Genomic DNA, 18486 nt, shown 5'->3' on the forward strand with positions numbered 1-18486 from the left:
GAAAAAACAGCCTGATAAAGTTAGCTCAAAGAGATCCCAGGAGGATATGCTGTGGGTGGGGATGGACAGGGAGTGGGATGGAATGGCTATTGGGATTAGCATGGTCATAGGCCATCAATGGGTGGGTAAATAACCAAACATCTACAAGCTTTGTGTCCCTCCTAATATACCATTTTCCCATGTGTGTACTCTAATGCAATAGTTTTGGCTTATAGTTGGAACTTTAGGTATGTTGAAGAGAAGGAGCAGGGGAGCATTGTGAACAGTCCCAGGAGGGCAAGGCAGGCAATGGGACCTGCGATGGGGAGGGCAGCTGGGGCAGGAGATGGACCAGGATATAGTGAGAGAGGGGGTTGGGTGCACAAGGGGTATACTGAGCTGGCGTTCAGAAACAGTCGCAATACACTTTCTTTGCCAAAGTGGGAGGGTGGTTTCTTGGTGCACGCTTTCAACAATGGAGGGCTGAGAAGCAAAGGAAGTCCTGATAATTACATCCAGCCATAAATTACAATACATTTACAAAGTTCTCATACTGAAAGGTTTAAGAAACCTAAATAACATTATGAACACCAATTTCTTGTGTTAGGTTCATAATTTCTAGCTTGCCACATCAGACATAATGTACACAGCTGTGCCATTTGGATTGGCTGCAAGGGCCGTTTTACTTAGTAACAAGGGCGGTTGCTCCCACCCATTACTTACCTCCCACCGGTAGCAAACCATGCTCCTTTGGAGTTAGGTCCATTTCCCCTTGTGGGCTTATGTCACACTATGATTTTGAAGCATGCAATGCAAAAGTAGGCGAGGGGGGCAGACATCACATCACAGTGGTACCCTAGGATTGGGTAAACCCTTTCCCCATGTAGGCCAATGTTACTTTGCAGAATGGTGGAAGAGTCGGGGGGCATTAAGCTTGGAGTCTATCACAGGGGAAGCAGCAGCCTAATTAAGAAATCTTGAAAAAACAGTGTAATGCTTGATATCCAACCTATGAGACAAGGAACCGTATTATGAAATGCAAGCTCATGATTGTACCAGCCTTTCCATCCCCAAGCTTACCAATATCCTCTGTCACATTAGATGGAATAGCCCCCATTCCTTTGAAACCAAGCTGCCTTTCTTTATTCTAATTCTAGACTGCCATAGGGTGCCCTGTTTGGTGTAGATGGATAATATGTAATGCAGAGTAACTAACACTGTCTTGCGAGTTGCCCTGTGGAGCATAACTGACCTCATGATTACAATGGACGACCTGGATCGACCCAATTAGATCACAAAAGTCCAGGTCCCACGTTTTCAAGATGCCAGGCCGTTACATATCCATTTAAGTAGTGGTATATGATGTACAGGATACCGGAAAATAAGAGACTCTATTTATGTTTTTCTTATTTTAGTAGCTAACCTTAATGTTGCTATTAGTTTATAAATCCACCGGTATATGTAATTGGCTGTTGTACAATGCTGTTCTTCTAAATGTACTATTCTTAGTCTGCTCTCCCTCCTTTACCACAGATTGGAAATTGCCTGCTCTGCAAGCAGGTCTGGAAAAGCATTGCATTGTCACTGTAAGGCTTTTAGCTGCATCCTGCATGCTACATCACATCATGTGCTGGCCCTGTCCTTATAAATAGAGCATCCCAACTGCCACCCCTTGTTACTGTTTTTTCTGTCTTTTGGTAGGTCAGGAAAACCATCTTGGCATGGTTGCTTCCCTGTTCTTTACAACCTCCCACCCTTAGTTTGTTTTGTTCTAATTCTTGGGTCCTTTGTTTTTGTTTGCCTCTTTTTGCGCTTGTCTCCAGTGAATAGATGAATAGACTGGATCTGTGACGGACCCAGAAGGAGAATTAGTGAATTCAGTGAGTTCCTGCTTCTTTTGTGCTGGCTTGGCACTGAGGTCCCTGAGGTTATGGCTCCATTCTTTGTCAAATCAGGGTCTGGTTTTGCAGGGAAGGGTAAACTTGTTGTCGGGTCACAATGCCACCCATTGCAGGAAGCTTGCCAACTCCATTCTGGGATATTCAACGTCCCTGTTTATGGAGTTACATCCCTGGGCACCCCTGAAAAGTAGTACCTCTTGAAGGGAAAGCTCTCAGTCCTCTGACTGGAGACCCTGTGGTATAAGGTGGCCTTTTGACCAAAAACAAGGTTACGAAAGTACCGCAAGGGGGTGCCAGTGAATAGATGAATAGACCAGATCTGTGACGGACCCAGAAGGAGAATTAGTGAATTCAGTGAGTTCCTGCATCTTTTGTGCTGGCTTGGCACTGAGGTCCCTGAGGTTATGGCTCCATTCTTTGTCAAATCAGGGTCTGGTTTTGCAGGGAAGGGTAAACTTGTTGTCGGGTCACAATGCCACCCATTGCAGGAAGCTTGCCAACCCCATTCTGGGATATTCAACGTCCCTGTTTATGGAGCTACATCCCTGGGCACCACTGAAAAGTAGTACCTCTTGAAGGGAAAGCTCTCAGTCCTCTGACTGTAGACCTTGTGGTATAAGGTGGCCTTTTGACCAAAGACAAGGTTACGAAAGTACCGCAAGGGGGTGCCAACACCATAGAAGAAATACGAGCAGAACTGTGCATCCAAGAGTCGATCAGGTTTTCTATGGTACCAAATCCTCCAAACCTCTGTGACCTGTGGCTACAGGATGAACGCACTAGTGAGTCAAGCCAGTCTCCTCTCATGGCTCATGTACCAAATTATTGGTACCAGTTTCTCTCAAGATCTCGGCCAAGAGTCTTAAAAAGGGCAGAACTACATCTTCAGACTTGGGGAAGGGTAATAACTACGGAGTTGGTACCAGTCATTGTAGCAGAGACTTCTTTCACCCACAGTGTGCATTTGAAGCATAAAAAACACAAAAACCCTCTTTACACTAACGTGCAGGTACCAAAGCCAGTTATCCTTAGGTGCACCTGCATTGTGATATTGCATCTTAGCCTTGAGAGTTGGTTGATTCGGGCTGGGGAGTGGAGCAAGGATGAATATGTTCATAGAGTAATCAACACGGTTATTCAATGCTGGTTGTCCAGTCCTTTTCCAATTACTTTTGTGTCACAACAAGTAACGGATAGATTGCTTCCAGTTCATCCTCAGCCATCTCTTCCCACCGAGCTGACTGTGGTACCACTAAACAAGGAACCCTTGAACATCTTCTTTCCACCAAGAAACATGTTCCTCAGTATTCCAAGGTGAATGTTGCTCTTAACAAACCCCAAGAACTTTTTTGCATGAGTGAGAAGGTTATTAATCCTCCTGGTTTATCATCTGCTCTTTTACCTTCTGAAGCGTTAGCTAATAATTTCAACAATTTCTTTTGTGGTTGAAATTTAAACAATTCAAGACGACATAAGTAAAATGCCCTCCAAGCCTGTCTCTGTAAGTTATTTTCATACTTTTTACCAATCTCCTCAGAGTATATTCTAACCCACCTTTTGGCTTTAAATGCCACCAATCAGGTCTTGGATGTCATGTGTTGTGCATAGTCAGGCTAATTCCTTAGTCAATTTTATTACAGCATTTGTTGATTTCTCCCTCTCTCAAGGGACTGTTCCAGCAGCTTTACAAATCTCCAATGTTACCCTTTAATCAAAAAGCCTTTGCTTGACCGCCCTTTTTTACAGAACTACGGTCTAATTGCTAAACTACCATAGCCAGCAGAAATCTTGGAGACGGTTGTTACTCTCCAATTGCAGGATCATGTAGAGAAACATCAACTCTTAGATCATTTTTATCTGGGTTTCGGCTGTTGCATGGAACTCAAACAGCTCTGGTTGCCATTTAGGATGACATCCTGAAACATGCTGGTGTGGGCAGTTGTGCTGTATTTATAATGCTGGATGTACCTGCAGCATTCAAATCTGGTGATTTCAATATACTATTGTCTAGTTTATCTGATGCTGTTGGTGTGGCTGAGCTGGTCCTAGCCTGCTTTCCTCTTTTTTGAATACACATGGGCAAGTAGGAAATCGCTTCCCAAACTGCACCCTAATTCCTTATGGGGTGCCCCAGGGTTCTACATGATCCATGTTACTTTTCAATATTTATATTCAGCCATTTATGTATATGTTCCTAAATTCCATCTTCAATACCATTCATACGCAGACAATACACAGATTTATGTGCATTTGAATAAGCGCTCAGATTCTTTTGAGATTATTATTCACTATACAAGTGAAGTTAGATGCTGGATGATGTCAAATAAACTGCAACATAATCCTTCAAAAACAGAATGATCCATCACAAACTCTTCTTCCTTTCTCTTTCTTTGAGCTTCCAATCATATGTTTACAGAAAGTAAAATATTTGGGCAGTTTGAGCTGCGAGTAACAAATTGGGGATATATATTTAACAGACTTCAGCTACTTCATCATACTCTACATTTCATCTCTGTGGCCAATCATCCTGCAGTGGTTGGAGCTATGGTAAACTCCAAATTGGATTATAACAACACTCTTTAAGCAGGTATCCTAAAACGTTATTTGTTTGCAAGCTGTGCAAAATGCTGCACTCTGACTTCTATCTTCAAAATGATTTTACCTGGCTGGCAGTCAGGAAGAAAATTTAATTTAATTAAGCTTTGGAGACCTAGTCGAGGGCCGTAGCAGACGTTATGGACCCTGAAGACCAACTTAAAGGCTTGAGTGTGTGAGGGGATTTGGGGCTATTTTAAAGGGTATATGTCTACCCGGAAATGCTTACACGAGGGTGTAGCTTCATATGGGGGATTAAAATGGCACTATGGGTGATTTGTTGGATGTTTGGCAGATATTAAGAAGGGGAAATAATAATATGGGGGTCACACTTTTCCCCACTGTTGTTAGAAAATACTGAACAAGTACATCAGGACATATATTGATACAGTTTTTATTTAATTTATGTGTTTGGTTTTTAAAAGGCACCAGCCACAGATACAGTGGCTTCAGAGTGCCTGGCTGAGTTTACCTCTGCTCATGTTGATCTAGAAGGAACTAGATTAATTAATGGTCAATCTGCATAGCTGGACAATTGCAGAAGATATAATGGTAGACCTTAGGCTGAAAAGTAATCCTGGGCCTTTTGTGGCTATACTTTGTGATTTAAGTGCAGTTTCGTGGAAAGATATAACAAAAGGTAATAAAGCCTCTAGAGAACTAGAAGTTGCTTGAAATGCTAGAACAGAGATCTGCTCATCATTGGATATTGAGAAACCTGATGTAATTGGTTCTCCCTAATACCCAAGACTGGAGGATGGTGGTATCATTACAGGACAAGTAGAACTAGGTGAGACACGCCAGCCTTGTTTCAGGCCCCTCTTTTCCCATGATAGGCAGAAGCCCAAGTGTCCCATAGGTTTGGTTTGATGAGGAAGTGTTGGGTTTAAAAAACAAAATAGATATCTCTCTAGGACTTTGGCCATTCGCACCAAGCTGCAATGGGGAATAAAACAAATGATAAACAAGTCTAAAATACTGCTGATAGAAAAAGAATCTCTAAAATGTTTAATGACAATGGCTAGGAAAGATGAGAAATGATTAAGAAGGCAAACACGCCCATTAGGTGTAAATGGTTGAATTTAAGCTATATGAAACAAATTGTAATATACTTTTCACTTTTTAGTATTGTTCTTTTATCTGCATGATTTCGAATTTCAAATGTAATCCAAATAACACATTTGAACGATGAATAATAGGTGTTATAAAAGTACTGATCAACCCCCCACACATTGCAAACTAATTTACTTTGATTATGGTTGTTACAATTAATAAATATTACAATGTTTTTAAATCTCAAGATTTTCTCCCTTTTTTTACCAGAGTTGACCCAGGCGGGTTGGCAGAGGAGCATGGCATCAGAGTTGGAGATCAAGTCCTTGCAGCCAATGGAGTCAACTTTGAAGACATAAGCCATAGCAAGGCAGTGGAAGTGCTAAAGGGGCTGACCCACATCATGATGACGATCAAGGTATGGAGCCCAGTTTCCATCTGTTGCTGTGGGTTTACTATTCCAAAGGCGCATGCTCATACATAACTGTAGTTAAGAACTGGTTGGGTGCGTGAACTTTTGAGACCAGTCCCAGTTGTGTTATGTTCCATCTCTGCCTGGCAACCAAGGCTTCAATTTTATGCCTACAGCACATTTGACAAGGAATGTATCATTTAAAGGGCAAGAACAACAGTTGATAATCTTTGACTTACCCTACAGCAAACTCTTAAATTCTGTAATACAGTAATGACTTTTGTATAATTTAGGAAAATCAGCATTGTATGACAAGGTTGATGTCTTTGTTTTTATTTTTGTTGTGCTTATCTAGATTACAGGACTTCCCGAGAGCAGCAGATTGTTTAGTTAAGTTGATATCTAAGGATTTTGATTTTAAGCCTACCTACAAAGGGGTAGGATGACACTTTGTAGGTAGGCTTAAAATCAAAATTCTTAGACATCAACTTAACTGAACAATCTGCTGCTCTTGGGAAGTCCTGTAATCTAGCACCCACAACAAAAGTTCTTCAGTATCTCAACATCTCTTGCTGTCCCTTCCATCAAACATCTCATCCATCTGGCCAGTGTTGGTGATGACAATAGTAAATGTTTTTACCATAGTGCTATTTATCAAAGACTTTGTCTTAGAAAAGAGGTCCTTGTTATTGGCCGATGCCTTTTGAGCTCTGGCCACACATCTTTGGTTGTTTCAAACAAGCCAGATACACAACTGTCCTTGAGTTTTTCTCTATTCTCATCAGAACCGGAAATATCACCTCTTCCAGGGAAAAATCATGCCAATGAGATCTAAGGCTCGCATCCAAAATGCTAATGGATGGGTGACAGATAAGAGCGTGGCGACCTGTCCCGAGAGGGATTTGAGTCACAGATTGTCATTCTTCTGCTAACCTGAGTGCATAGATGGACATTTCTTCATTTCAAGTATTTCAGGGCAGAGCATTCACCTGTTTGCTGCCCATAAAGATACAGTGAACCCATAGCTGTTCCACCGTGGAAGACCCCAGGACATATCCATGTGAAGTTGTTAGCATACATATCCCTATGTGACTTCCACTCTTTAGCTACTATTGTAAGAAATTACTATTGTAAGAAATTACAGCATATATGCTTCCTCACCCTGAACCAGATGGAGCAATTTAAATATACAAATTTAAAATAAATCCTCTAAATGATGCAGACCAGGTTGGCATAACATTCATCACAGTTGTCCCACAGAAGAACGATTCTCTGATGAAAACTCTGTCCTCCTGGGAATGTCCTGGCATACAAGTAAGATGTTAAATCCTTACTTGAATACTGGTGAGTCACAATCTCCAGCTGCTACGATCCACCAAGACTTGTTTGTTCCTGTACTAACTTAAGGAGATGCAGTTCTTGGGTCACCATTTGGTTTTATGTTTAACTATCAATGTATTTGGGTTGTTCACATAGTGTGAATTTAGGTGGCAGGCAGTGGAGTGCTGTACAGGTAGAGGATGGAGTAAATGGCAGATCAGATGAAGGGGAATAATAAGGGGCCTCCTCATTAGTATCCAGCATTGTGCTGGTGAAGAGTTCTTTGAAGTGGAGCCTTCAGCCTCTTTGTGAAGTGAAGGCCGGGAGGCAGCCAAGTAGACATGTCTTACCAGATTGTGAGGGCATAGCAGGAAAATGCATGCTTTCTAGGCGTCTACTTGCACTCCTTGCTTTCTAATCTGAAGATATCATGGCTCCTGGCACTGTGATTATTGTTGAGATTGTGAATTTATCAGCGAGGCACGGTAGTCTTCATCATTAGTACTTTTTAGGTCAGTCAAGCCGCCTTTAGGAGTATGCAGTCTTGGATAGCTAGCCTGTCAAATTCCAAGAGAGTGGTTGAGTTTCTTCAGTCTTGTGCTGAGGTGAGATGCTGGGAGCTAGACTGCTTTCAGCGAGACCCGGTTGTGACTGGGGAGATTGTAAAGAGGGCATGGCCCCACCCAAGTGCAAGAGCAGCACTACCTGGACAACAAGTCTGAGGTGGAGATAAATGTTTTGCTTCTGCAGAAGAGTGGAAGCTGGCACTTGGTCAATAAAGGTCCTGAGACAAAACTGACAGGAGCATGGGCATGTTGCTCCCCATGTGGCTGATGCATTTGACCACTTGTCCATCCGAAGGTGGGTGCACCAGTGCGCCATTTCCTGAGCTACAAATGGGACTGCAAAGGAACCTGGCAACAGCTTCAGAAATTTGGGAGCTCATTTTCGAGTTCTGGGTAAACTGCCTGGAGTAGACTTGCTACTTTTGCGTAGGTAGGTCCCCTGCATGCAATTTTCAACATTTGCCTGGCTGAGTGGAAAAGTAAGCAGCAAAAAGTTGGCATACACGCTTGCATGCCACCCTTTTGCAATTTGCCGTGCAAAATGAGTAAACAGCGCCTGACATGTAAAAATGTCAGGCAACGTTTACATTGTATTCCTATGGAGTCTTTCTGCTTTTTGCTGGTGTAAAATGCAGGTGGACTCCATAGCAATCCGCAGCATTTGCAACAGCATGAAGATAAATGTGGTACAGATGCATGGAGTATTTGTATGGTGGAGTGGAAGGGGCAGGTGGAATTGTAAGTTACAATCCGCCCCTCTTCTCCGCCATACAAAGAAATGAAAACAAGGTGCACCGTTAATTGAATGCATAAGAGGAGCAAAATGACCTCCTTGTTGCGCAGATCCCTTGCTTCTTAGGACCCTTGCCCTGCTGGGTTCATCTGCCTAATGAGCTCACAGCCTGACCTATTGATAGTGGACTTGATAACCACTTACCACATTTGTAGAGTTTTCCTGTAAACAGCCTTCCTGGTCCATGCTTCTTCCATGTAACCACAATTTCTGATCTGTCATAGTATCTGGGATCTCCCATTAACTAGTGAGGGTCTTTATTGTGGGGGTGGCAGAAATATGTTGAGGAAAGCATTGACCATGTCTACCAGAGGCCATAAGAGCTCAATAATTTCTGCTGAGAGGGTGTTTAGGCAATAATAAACTTAATAACCTAACAGAGGTAATCTCAGCTTTGCTTGGATTGTTTAGCATTTTGCTACATGAACACCATATCAGCCAGTTAATTATAACTTAGACTGTGTTGCCTTGGAGAGCCACCGTCAGACAGCAGAACTTGTTTGTGTGGTGGGAAAATGTTTTATTGTGGGTTGGTATCCTTGTGGTCTATATCAAACAACAGAGTGAAGGACTGAGAGTCATTTCCTCTGAGGTCATCCGCATCTTAAATATATTAAAAGGTGACCACTCCTGATTATATTAAATGGAGACAAATCCTAATTGTTTTGGGCCAGCTCCAATAGGGCACAGTGTACACAATGTATTTATTTTTCAAACTTTATTTTGAACAAACATTTTACAAAGGGGATTTCCTTTAAGTGCACATTGGAACATTATACATACATTAATTCTCAAAAAACATTTAATAAATTCAACAAACCATTTTATCAAACGGTTCTGCCACCCTTAATTCAGTGGTACAAGTTGTACACAGATTGTTATGTAACCTGCTGTAGAAATCAGCACTCAAATACTTTATAGCGAAGATGTTGAAACATTGTGGTTCAGCCTTACAAGAGAGACATACTAAAGGAGCTCTTCCTAATTTAGATGCCCTTCATCAGGTAGGACTCAACTTCAATATAACCAATTATGGCACATACTATTAGCCAACCGGCACTGTGCCCTCTAGGTAATGAGTTTGTGCGTGTAAATATCCAATGATGAACCTAGCATGATCACATCAGATGATTCCTACTGTGAAGGGTCAGAAATGAGAGGCGGACACAAAGTTGTAATATTTTCATTATCAGACATCTGTATTAAAATAAAAGGGTTGGATAAAAGCCCCTATCCTAAAGAGAGTTTCCCTACCTAGGAAACTAAAACTAAAGATCAGGCTGTATCTAGTCATCAAAACCATACAAACTGTCCCCATGTCCAAAACATATTAATCTGACCCTCACACTAGAAATGAGCAACTAAGGGTGCAAGGAAATGTCTCTGACTTATGTTTGTCAAAAGGTGTTCACAATTAAAGCAAGCAGATAAATCCAACAGAAACATTATTTTCAAAGGAAAAACCCTTGGATCAAGAGGATGGTTCCCTTCCCCGGGATATTTAGGTAGGATGACAAAAGTGCCTCTTTCAACAACAGTTTAAGGATGGCAACAGTTTCTTATGGCAACCTCCTGGTATACTCCCCTGCCAGGAATCACCTGTATGCTCCTGCCAGGTGTCTTGTCACAATGTCTTATTCTTCCATATACTTTGAGTGGATTGTCTGGTATATGCCCTTGCCAGATATCCTCTCTTCCTGGGGCTTGTAGATCCCCTGGTATACTCTCCTGCCAGGCAACCCCTCCCAAATGTTCACTGCCTGATGTGTTCCTTTCGCCAGGACCTTCTCTCTGTTTCACTGTCCTTTAATATAGCATAGTTGTATTACTTCACTGTGCTTCCACTTCCTTGGCTTCAGGTAGTACTTGTTCCAATTCTCCCCACATTGACATCTCATACATGCGGACTTGTTCAAGTTCTGCAGTTTAATATTTTTATCAGTATCTGTTTGCTTAGGGTAACATCTGCTCAAACTTTCCCCACATTGACATCTCATACATGTGGACAAATTCTGTCTTTTTACTTTACTTGGTCGGCATTCAAATATTCGTATTGACTTACATGCCTGACAGTATGCTCTGGGGTCCCCAATGGCTCTGGGCTGACTCACTGGTGTCTTGCAGTGTTCCCGACCTGTGGCACGTGGCTTCTCTACGTGACCGGGACCTGAGGCTGCTGATTCGCAGCACGACCGTGTCTCCGGTGGCTCTGCTGCTTCTCCCAGTGCTTCCGTGTTCCTCCCAAGGTGCCCGTGACGTCTCTCCTGGCCTTGGCCCATGCCGGTAAGCTGCTCTCAAAGTGGCAAGCTGCTGTCTGTGGAATGCCTGCATTCTCGGTCTCAGCCAGCACAGTCCTCTCCTGTGCTGCTTCCTTCTCTGGCTTCTCTTGCTCTGCCTTTCTCTCAAGTGCGGATACCATCTTTTAATGTCGCATGCGCTTCAGGTCCTCAACAACAACTAGTCCGCATATTCTAGTTAGTGTTTCTTTCAATATGCACCAACTACTTCCTCTTCATCGTCTCAGTACTTGAGCCATTGGAGTCCATAGAATTTCTAAGACTCCAGAAATTATCTTGTTTAGATTTTCATTTAGGAAAACATTAGAGACAGGAGATGTTAGATGTGCGTTATGTGTGTATGAGGTATGAATGGACTTCTGACTGGAATGACAGTATGCCATCAGAGGTTTAGGCATTGTAGGGTTTTCCTCATAAGGAAGGGGGAATACCCCATCTCTCCTGATGGAGTCATCACATTCTCCCGGCAGTCGTCCCCTCCCACATGATCCTCCCACATAGTACCAACCCCAGGGCCAGGATCAAGTAGCTGCTGTAGTCGCTAGACCATGTGGGAGGAGATCATCACCAGGAATCCGTGATGACTCTGCAGGATTCATCAAACTACCTGATGTATTATAATTTTCACTTTAGAGTTCAAATCAGCGGTCTGATTCTTTGTGGCCCAATAGGTATTACAAATACAGTCAATATTATTTATACCCTTTAAAAGCTAATTATTAAACACCTTGTGAAAGTTGAATACAGCTAATGTATTTATGTTCTTGCTTAAATGCTCGGTTTGTACTGTGTCTTCCAGTGTCCCGGCTTGGGCTTTGGAGTAAATCTACTGCTAATGCTGAAAAATGCAATTAACAAAGCATCCTACTCAGAATTTATTCTTCAAAGGAGTGCTAGTATACTATTCAATTTACTTTTTCTATTGTTACAAGGAGTAACAAAGATACCGTATTTTCATGGTGTGAATCCGTATTGCTGTTTTTCAGCTTTGCGTTGTGGAACTCCAAATGTGAACGTCATTACTAGCTTCCATTTAAAGGTAAAACAACTAGACCACACTAATAGTTTGGTGTGCGCCATCTTGGTGGTGACAATGAGCGCGTTGTATATGTTTATTTTTACAATCTATTGGATTTCTTTGCTATCCCTGGTCAGGATAATGTACTGCATTAAAGAGTGCTTCTCTGTAAAATCAACAAATATTTTAATATTCAGGGTTGCTTTTTGTAATTCGAAGTGAACGTTTTGAGTGATTCTTAAATAAAGAATAAATAAAACAGCTCAAGCGTATCATAAAAGTATGTATCCATTTGATAGTGTGAACGCCACGTTACCATGTTTACCCAATCACTTGGAATATAAGAAAGAAGGACATTCAATCAGATGTATGGAGTCTATAGTGATGTGCCCATTGCTATAGCCAGGTGTCTTTGGTACAGCTAGGGACACCGTTCTTGCCTTACTTCCAAGTGATAAAAAGGCACAAAAAGCTAAAAGTTGAGTCATCACTCCTTTTCTTCCCAGCAAGGTTTCCACTTCATTAATCCCATATATTAATTATGTGGATACAAGAAGGGATTAGAGTAGTGGTGGTTCTGCCATGGATTGAAGTTGCCTTTCCCCCATGAAATCGCTGATTCTAGTTGGAGAACAGACAAGTGGCTCGTGTTCTGGTCAAAAGTCCTTTTAAAAAAAATGAAACAAAGAAAGATCGATTTAGAAAGAACGCTCTGTGACTGCACAGAGATGTCTTTCTAAATTGAACTGTCAGCCTTTGCGTACGCAGTTGCTGACAGGCTCACCAGGACCCGGAAGAGCTGTCTCGGGAGTGTAAGGTAACTGTAAGTCTGTGTATGTGTGAGTGTGCGTTGTGCTGGGAAGGGGGCGGTGGGTGGGGAAAAGGGAGGTTTGTGGGGGTTAAACCCCCCCAATTAAGAATGCGACCTGCAGAAGAGGGTGGGGATCATCTGGTTGGCTATGAGGAATTGCCATCTGGTAAGGGTGTACATTCCCTGCTTTTTCATTTTAATGAATTAATACATTGATGCAGTTAATTCCATCTTAGAAAGGGTGATCTGCCAACCAGATTCCATTTTCATATGCTCCATACCCAAAGCATAGTGTACACCTGTACCCTGCTGAATGAGTATCCTGATCTGCAGCACCTGCTCTCCACTGGTACAAAGTAGGTTCAGGGGCCACAGGTGTACATCTTGACAACTGCAGTGACAGCCAAGTCACTTCAGCGCAGGGGCTGCATTTAAGATATGCATCCCTGTTCCCAAACCACATAACTATGGGTATTATAATCCTAATGGCAATTGTAAACTTTAAATAGAAGCCATATTTGAGTTTAAAGTATGGTGGCTAGTATCTCATACTTTTTAAAGCTGCATCAATTGATGTCATACATGTGTCAGTCCTGTAAACCCAGCTCATCTGTGGAAGGGTTATGTGTATTCTGGTCAGACAGCCTGGGCTTGCCAGGTTGCAGGGCAGGGGACTGAATTAATGGGCCTCTCCTTTTATCTTTTGTGAGGTCTGAAAACACCTCTCTTCAGCAAGCTAGCCTCCCAGCAGGACAATCCCGGGCGACGGGAATCAAAGCGGGAACAACCATCCCAAAATACTAGCCACACGGCAGGGGCTGGATACCAATAGGTTATTTGATGCTATGGCCAAGGCAGGTGGTCAGAGTTAGTGTAGACCAGGGGATCTCAGCATAGTTGGAGGAAGATTCCACCATCTTGTTTCTCTCCTCATCTCTCTATCCTTTCTGTCTCATCATTCCTTTAGCACAAACTGCTTTGGGTATGATATCAGAAGGCAAAAACCACTTGTCTCAAGGGCAAGGATTGGACGACTTAAACCAGGCTTGCTTTAGTCCAATCACCTGTAGGTTTTTGTCCTATAAAAGAAGAGAATCTCCAACTCCTTTGATTCACTTGTGAATAAACACCTGAGAAGGAATTCCTTGGACCTCTTTTCAGAGAGATGACTTTCCAAAGGGTTCCACCAGTGTGGTGAAGACTAAATGTCCAAGGCAGAGGCAAGCTCTGTTCCCTACCCACCCCCAGTGCACACTGAGGGTACACTGCTACTGGAGAAAGACATGCATCTCTGATAATCAGACTGCTGCTCAGGACCTCATCATGTTGAATGACTCCTGAAAGTGTGCCAGCCTCCCTTGTGATTGGGACCCCAACAACAAGGACCAATCTTATCCTTGAGTCCCTGGATGTGGATTCACAGCACCTGAGAGCCACGACAGCCATGAAGCCTGTGTTTTCACTATCAAACCACTGTGAGCCATGTTTTAAACCTGTTCAACCCTGTCGAATGAACAGGAACCTCTGGGGCTGCTTTTGGCACACGGCCGATCTTCAAGCCACCGGACTGCATGCATGAACCAGATTGCCGCCGCCCCACGCCACCTGAGCACATTGTTGTCTTGGCTCGAACTTGATGCTCATTTCTGCATCTGCCATGTTTGAACCACCTTTTGAACTGCCAGCCTCTTTGTTGCCGATCTACATTGACAGTCGAACCGACCCTGGTGGCCTCATCGAACCACGATCCTCAAAGGCCAAATCAAAGCACCTGACTCGAGCTGTGCATCCAGTCACCAACATCTTTACCTTTGAACTGACTTTCAAATCAACCCTGGTGGCCATCACGATCATCCCTTCCTCAAATGTTGCTTCAAGCCACAGCAAACTTTAACTCAACCCTAATTTGAGCTGCACAAACAGTACTGAAAAGCATGGTTTGATGCTGTTTAACAACCAAGAACAGTGAAAGAAATGTACTGTAACCACCCCTTGGTCCAGCTTTGAGCCCTAGAGATGGCTATGTCACCTTTAATCCTTTAATCCCCTCACACAAGAGCATTTTTTAGAACATTGTGATTTTTTATTGCCTTTCACCCCTGTTTCAATACCCACAGTGCTTCATCTTTCTATCTTTGCATATTCTGTGTTCTTTCCACAGGGATGGGTTTTGTGTAGTTTTTCTTTTTCATTTCTATTGCAGATGGTGTGTTTAATAAAAGTATGTATATTTTTATAGAACTTCGATTGGGCGTTCCCTTTATTTAGGACTGTTCTACTGTACAGTTTGATTTTCTACTGGATCACATTCAGACCCCTATTGAGTGCATAGCCTTTACTCGGCCCACGCTACCATAAAAGGAGAAGGAGGTATATCTCTTAACTGTGCCTGTTTCATCTTTGATTGGGATCACTCTTGTTTGGCTGAAATGCGATAGCTGTGTGGGCGGTTCAGCCACTACGCATCCTTGTACTCCTGCAGGGCAGAAGTCATTTTGTCACATTAACTCGCCAAAGTGTTGGAAGGGAAAAATCTCTACTATGGATAGTTGTGGCTTGCCTAGTGCTGTGTTTAAGTGCTGAAAGCGTACCCTTCTCTATGGCCTAGATAATATGAGCCAATTTACATTGAAAAGAAGGTTTTGTGTTCATTATTCCCATCTGTCCACAACTTCTAAGTCCAACGAAGTAACTCTAGACCCAGACATAAAAATCCATTGAGATCCTCTAAAGTCAAACTCCTTGAGCCAGACCCTTATGAGGCTTGTGACTAAACTGGCTCATAAAGAGAACCAGGAACAGGCCTTGTCTTGCTACACGCCAGCCCACTGGAACCCCATCCCAGTCGCAATCAGGACCACCGCTCCTGCACTTCAGAAATTACCTCAAGGCTTTGCTTTTCAGGGAATACCCATGGGTGTTTTAGGACCTGCTATTCCTAGGTATATACCACCTCTGTTTTATGAGGGATGCACACTTTTATAGCCTGTAACCTCCACTTCCGTTGACCACTGGTAACCCCAAATTACTTGTACAGTGCTCTGCTGCGTCCTAGCTAGGTTCACACTATATAAACCTAAAGACAATACAAAATGCAATCTGAAGAGTACTAAAATGGAGCTATGTTTCATTAAAGAAACAGCAAAACCCCAGGCCAGCACACTGAATGCCAGGGCCAGTGGATAGGTAGCTACATGTGGGCCCATTTAAGAAAACCCCAGGGCAACGAGCAGAGGAACAGAATGGGTGTGGAATGCTCATGCCTGCATTAGAGGGCAAGGTATCGGATACACCAGACATCGATCTGCAGATGGTCATGTTTCGGTCCAAAAACTCCAAGCATTAAATAAAGAAATTCAACCTCAAAATCAAATGCAATCAACCAAAGCTACCGGAGAGTCTGTGCCATGAGGCCTTACTAGTCAATGAAACCCAGGGGCTGCAGCAGGGAGGAGTATGGTTAGTTTTCCAGGAGCAAAGAAAGAAGTAGGCCGCACAGTTGTAGGGTTAATGGAAAAAAGGCTGATCAGGGCTATGTGAATTGTGTTGTATTTCCCAAGACATATTGGGAACCGTAGTTTTTGTTAAACCATTCATTTAATATGCAGTAAATCCATACAGAAAGAACCAGCATAGTAAGAGCATGCAGTCTTACCACTCAATTTCGATTAGACAAAAAAATATTCTCTGAAAAAGGTGTCAATTACAACCCAAAATGGGATTACTTGCAGCTGCTGCAACATTGAGAGTGTGTTGTTCGGTCACTAAGCGGGTAATAATGGTGAATGAAACTGAAATAGGTTATGGACAGCAATATTTTGTTTACCGCTGGCAGTACATAATTACAAACTGCTGCATTCCTTTGGCTACTGAAAGTGCAAGAAAACGTTTTCCACAGTCTGCTTTATTGCTGCAGATTGAAACTACCAACGTCTGTAATTCCATTCAGCCACTGATAACAAAAAGGGTGCCTCATAAGTTTGCCAGTCCCGAAACGAGGGTGCTCACCGGCACCCCTGTTTCTGGACCAGCAAACTACAAGTTTGCCTGCCAGAGCCGCTGTGCCCAACAGGTCTGACCCTGCCGGAGCGCAGCGGCCATGGTAGGCAGAGTTGCCACGGGAGCACCGGCTGGTGCTCCTGTGTCCTCGCTCCCATAGAGTCCTGTAGGACTCCTGTAGGACTCTATGGAGAGTCCTGTAGGACTCTATGGAAATAGGGATTAACAAAATTACCAGCGCCTGACTTCCTGGCTGCCAGACTTGTAATAGCCCTGTGGCACCGGGAAGTCAGACGCCAGTAATTTACGCGTCCGGAAGGGTTACCACCGATCCCGTAATGATACCCAGGATCTTATTTTAAGATTAGCAACCTTGCACCAATGGTTTCCACGTAGGATAACTAGCTGTTCTGCATGCGGAAGTCTAACAACCACCCACACAGTTATCGGTTTATCACCACTACGGCGTTAGACTCATAGCAAGTATGCTTAAAATCTGCATATCCCATAAAGTATTAGAAATGCATTACTGTCCCTCTTTGGTGAGGTGGAGGTGCATATGGAATTGCAGCGGTTCACACATATGCAGTGCGCTTTACAAATTTAAATGAACAAATATGATGTACTACATATGAAAATGCAGAGTAGCGCCAGAAATTGCCTTTCTGTGCCTCATAAACCAAAGGTGTAAGAATGTGAGAATCTGAGGTCCCCTTTCAGATTATTGTCCCTTAAGCAACCTCAATTTAAAGAACAAAAACGTTTAAATGTATTTTTAACCTTTGAGTGGAAGTAAAGATTGGTGGCATCTGGAGGTATATTTCAACATCATAATTAAGCAGTATTTCTCGTATACTGAATGTGCTGAATACCTCTTGACCCCACTATTACCCCAAAACCGCCATCTTTGAAAGGTCTTTCCACCTCCAAAAGGGGCTTCAACTGGGCTGAGAGCGACACAGAGCTCACCCCAACACCATCAGAGGCCCTCTTTCCATCTGCCTGAGGCTGCCTGGAGAAGTCAGGGGACCTACAAGAATCACCCAGGATCACCTTAGGGACTGCTCACTTGACCTCTGACCCCAGAACCACCATCTTTGAAAGGTCTTTCCACCTCCAAAAGGGGCCTCAACTGGGCTGAGAGAAACACAGAGCTCACCCCAACACCACCGAAGGCATTCTTCACATCTACCGGAGGCTGCCTGGAAAGGTCAGGGGGTGCGCCTTGAGATCATACCAATGGTACATAAGGCTCTATACAAATGCAAAATAACATAACATGATGTACGAGAAGCTTCCTGGATCGATTTAGGGACTTCCCACTTGACCTCTGACCTGAAAACAGCCATCTTTGAGAGATAGTTCCACCTCCTAAAGGGGCTTCAACTGGGCTGAGAGCAACCTCAACCTAACACCACCAAAGTCACTCTTTCCATCTACCTGAGGATGCCTGGAGAGGTCAGGGGGCATACGAGAAACATCCAGGATCATTCAAGGGACTGCAGATGTGACCCCTGACAAAGTTACATCCAGGTTTTCTTTTAGTATATAAGCACTGTCCTTTCGACGTCCATTCGCCCAGACGTCCAGAGATAAGGGAAGACAGAGCTAAGGGTTGCTGCCATATACTTCTCTTTCATTCTGTGTTCCCTGTTAGGCCCTTTTGGCCACAGGTTGCCACAAAAATGCCCTGCATTAAAGCACACAAACAATTTTAAAATTTTCAAATTAAATTCCAAAAC

General features: G+C 43.2%; 1 protein-coding gene across 3 annotated transcripts in view; it reads left to right on the top strand.

Moving 5' to 3' along the window:
• The window catches only part of PDZD7 (PDZ domain containing 7), a 769522-nt gene that overhangs the window by 166193 nt on the left and 584843 nt on the right, over window positions 1–18486 (top strand). For all 3 annotated transcript variants that reach the window (XM_069611658.1, XM_069611656.1, XM_069611657.1), the window contains one exon: window positions 5799–5946. In XM_069611658.1, the coding sequence (XP_069467759.1) occupies window positions 5799–5946 (148 nt within the window). The remainder of the gene's footprint in view (window positions 1–5798; window positions 5947–18486) is intronic.

The sequence above is a fragment of the Ambystoma mexicanum genome, chromosome 8 (genome assembly GCF_040938575.1).
Source record: "Ambystoma mexicanum isolate Mex_15411 chromosome 8, UKY_AmexF1_1, whole genome shotgun sequence".
In the NCBI taxonomy this organism is placed as follows: Eukaryota; Metazoa; Chordata; class Amphibia; order Caudata; family Ambystomatidae; genus Ambystoma; species Ambystoma mexicanum.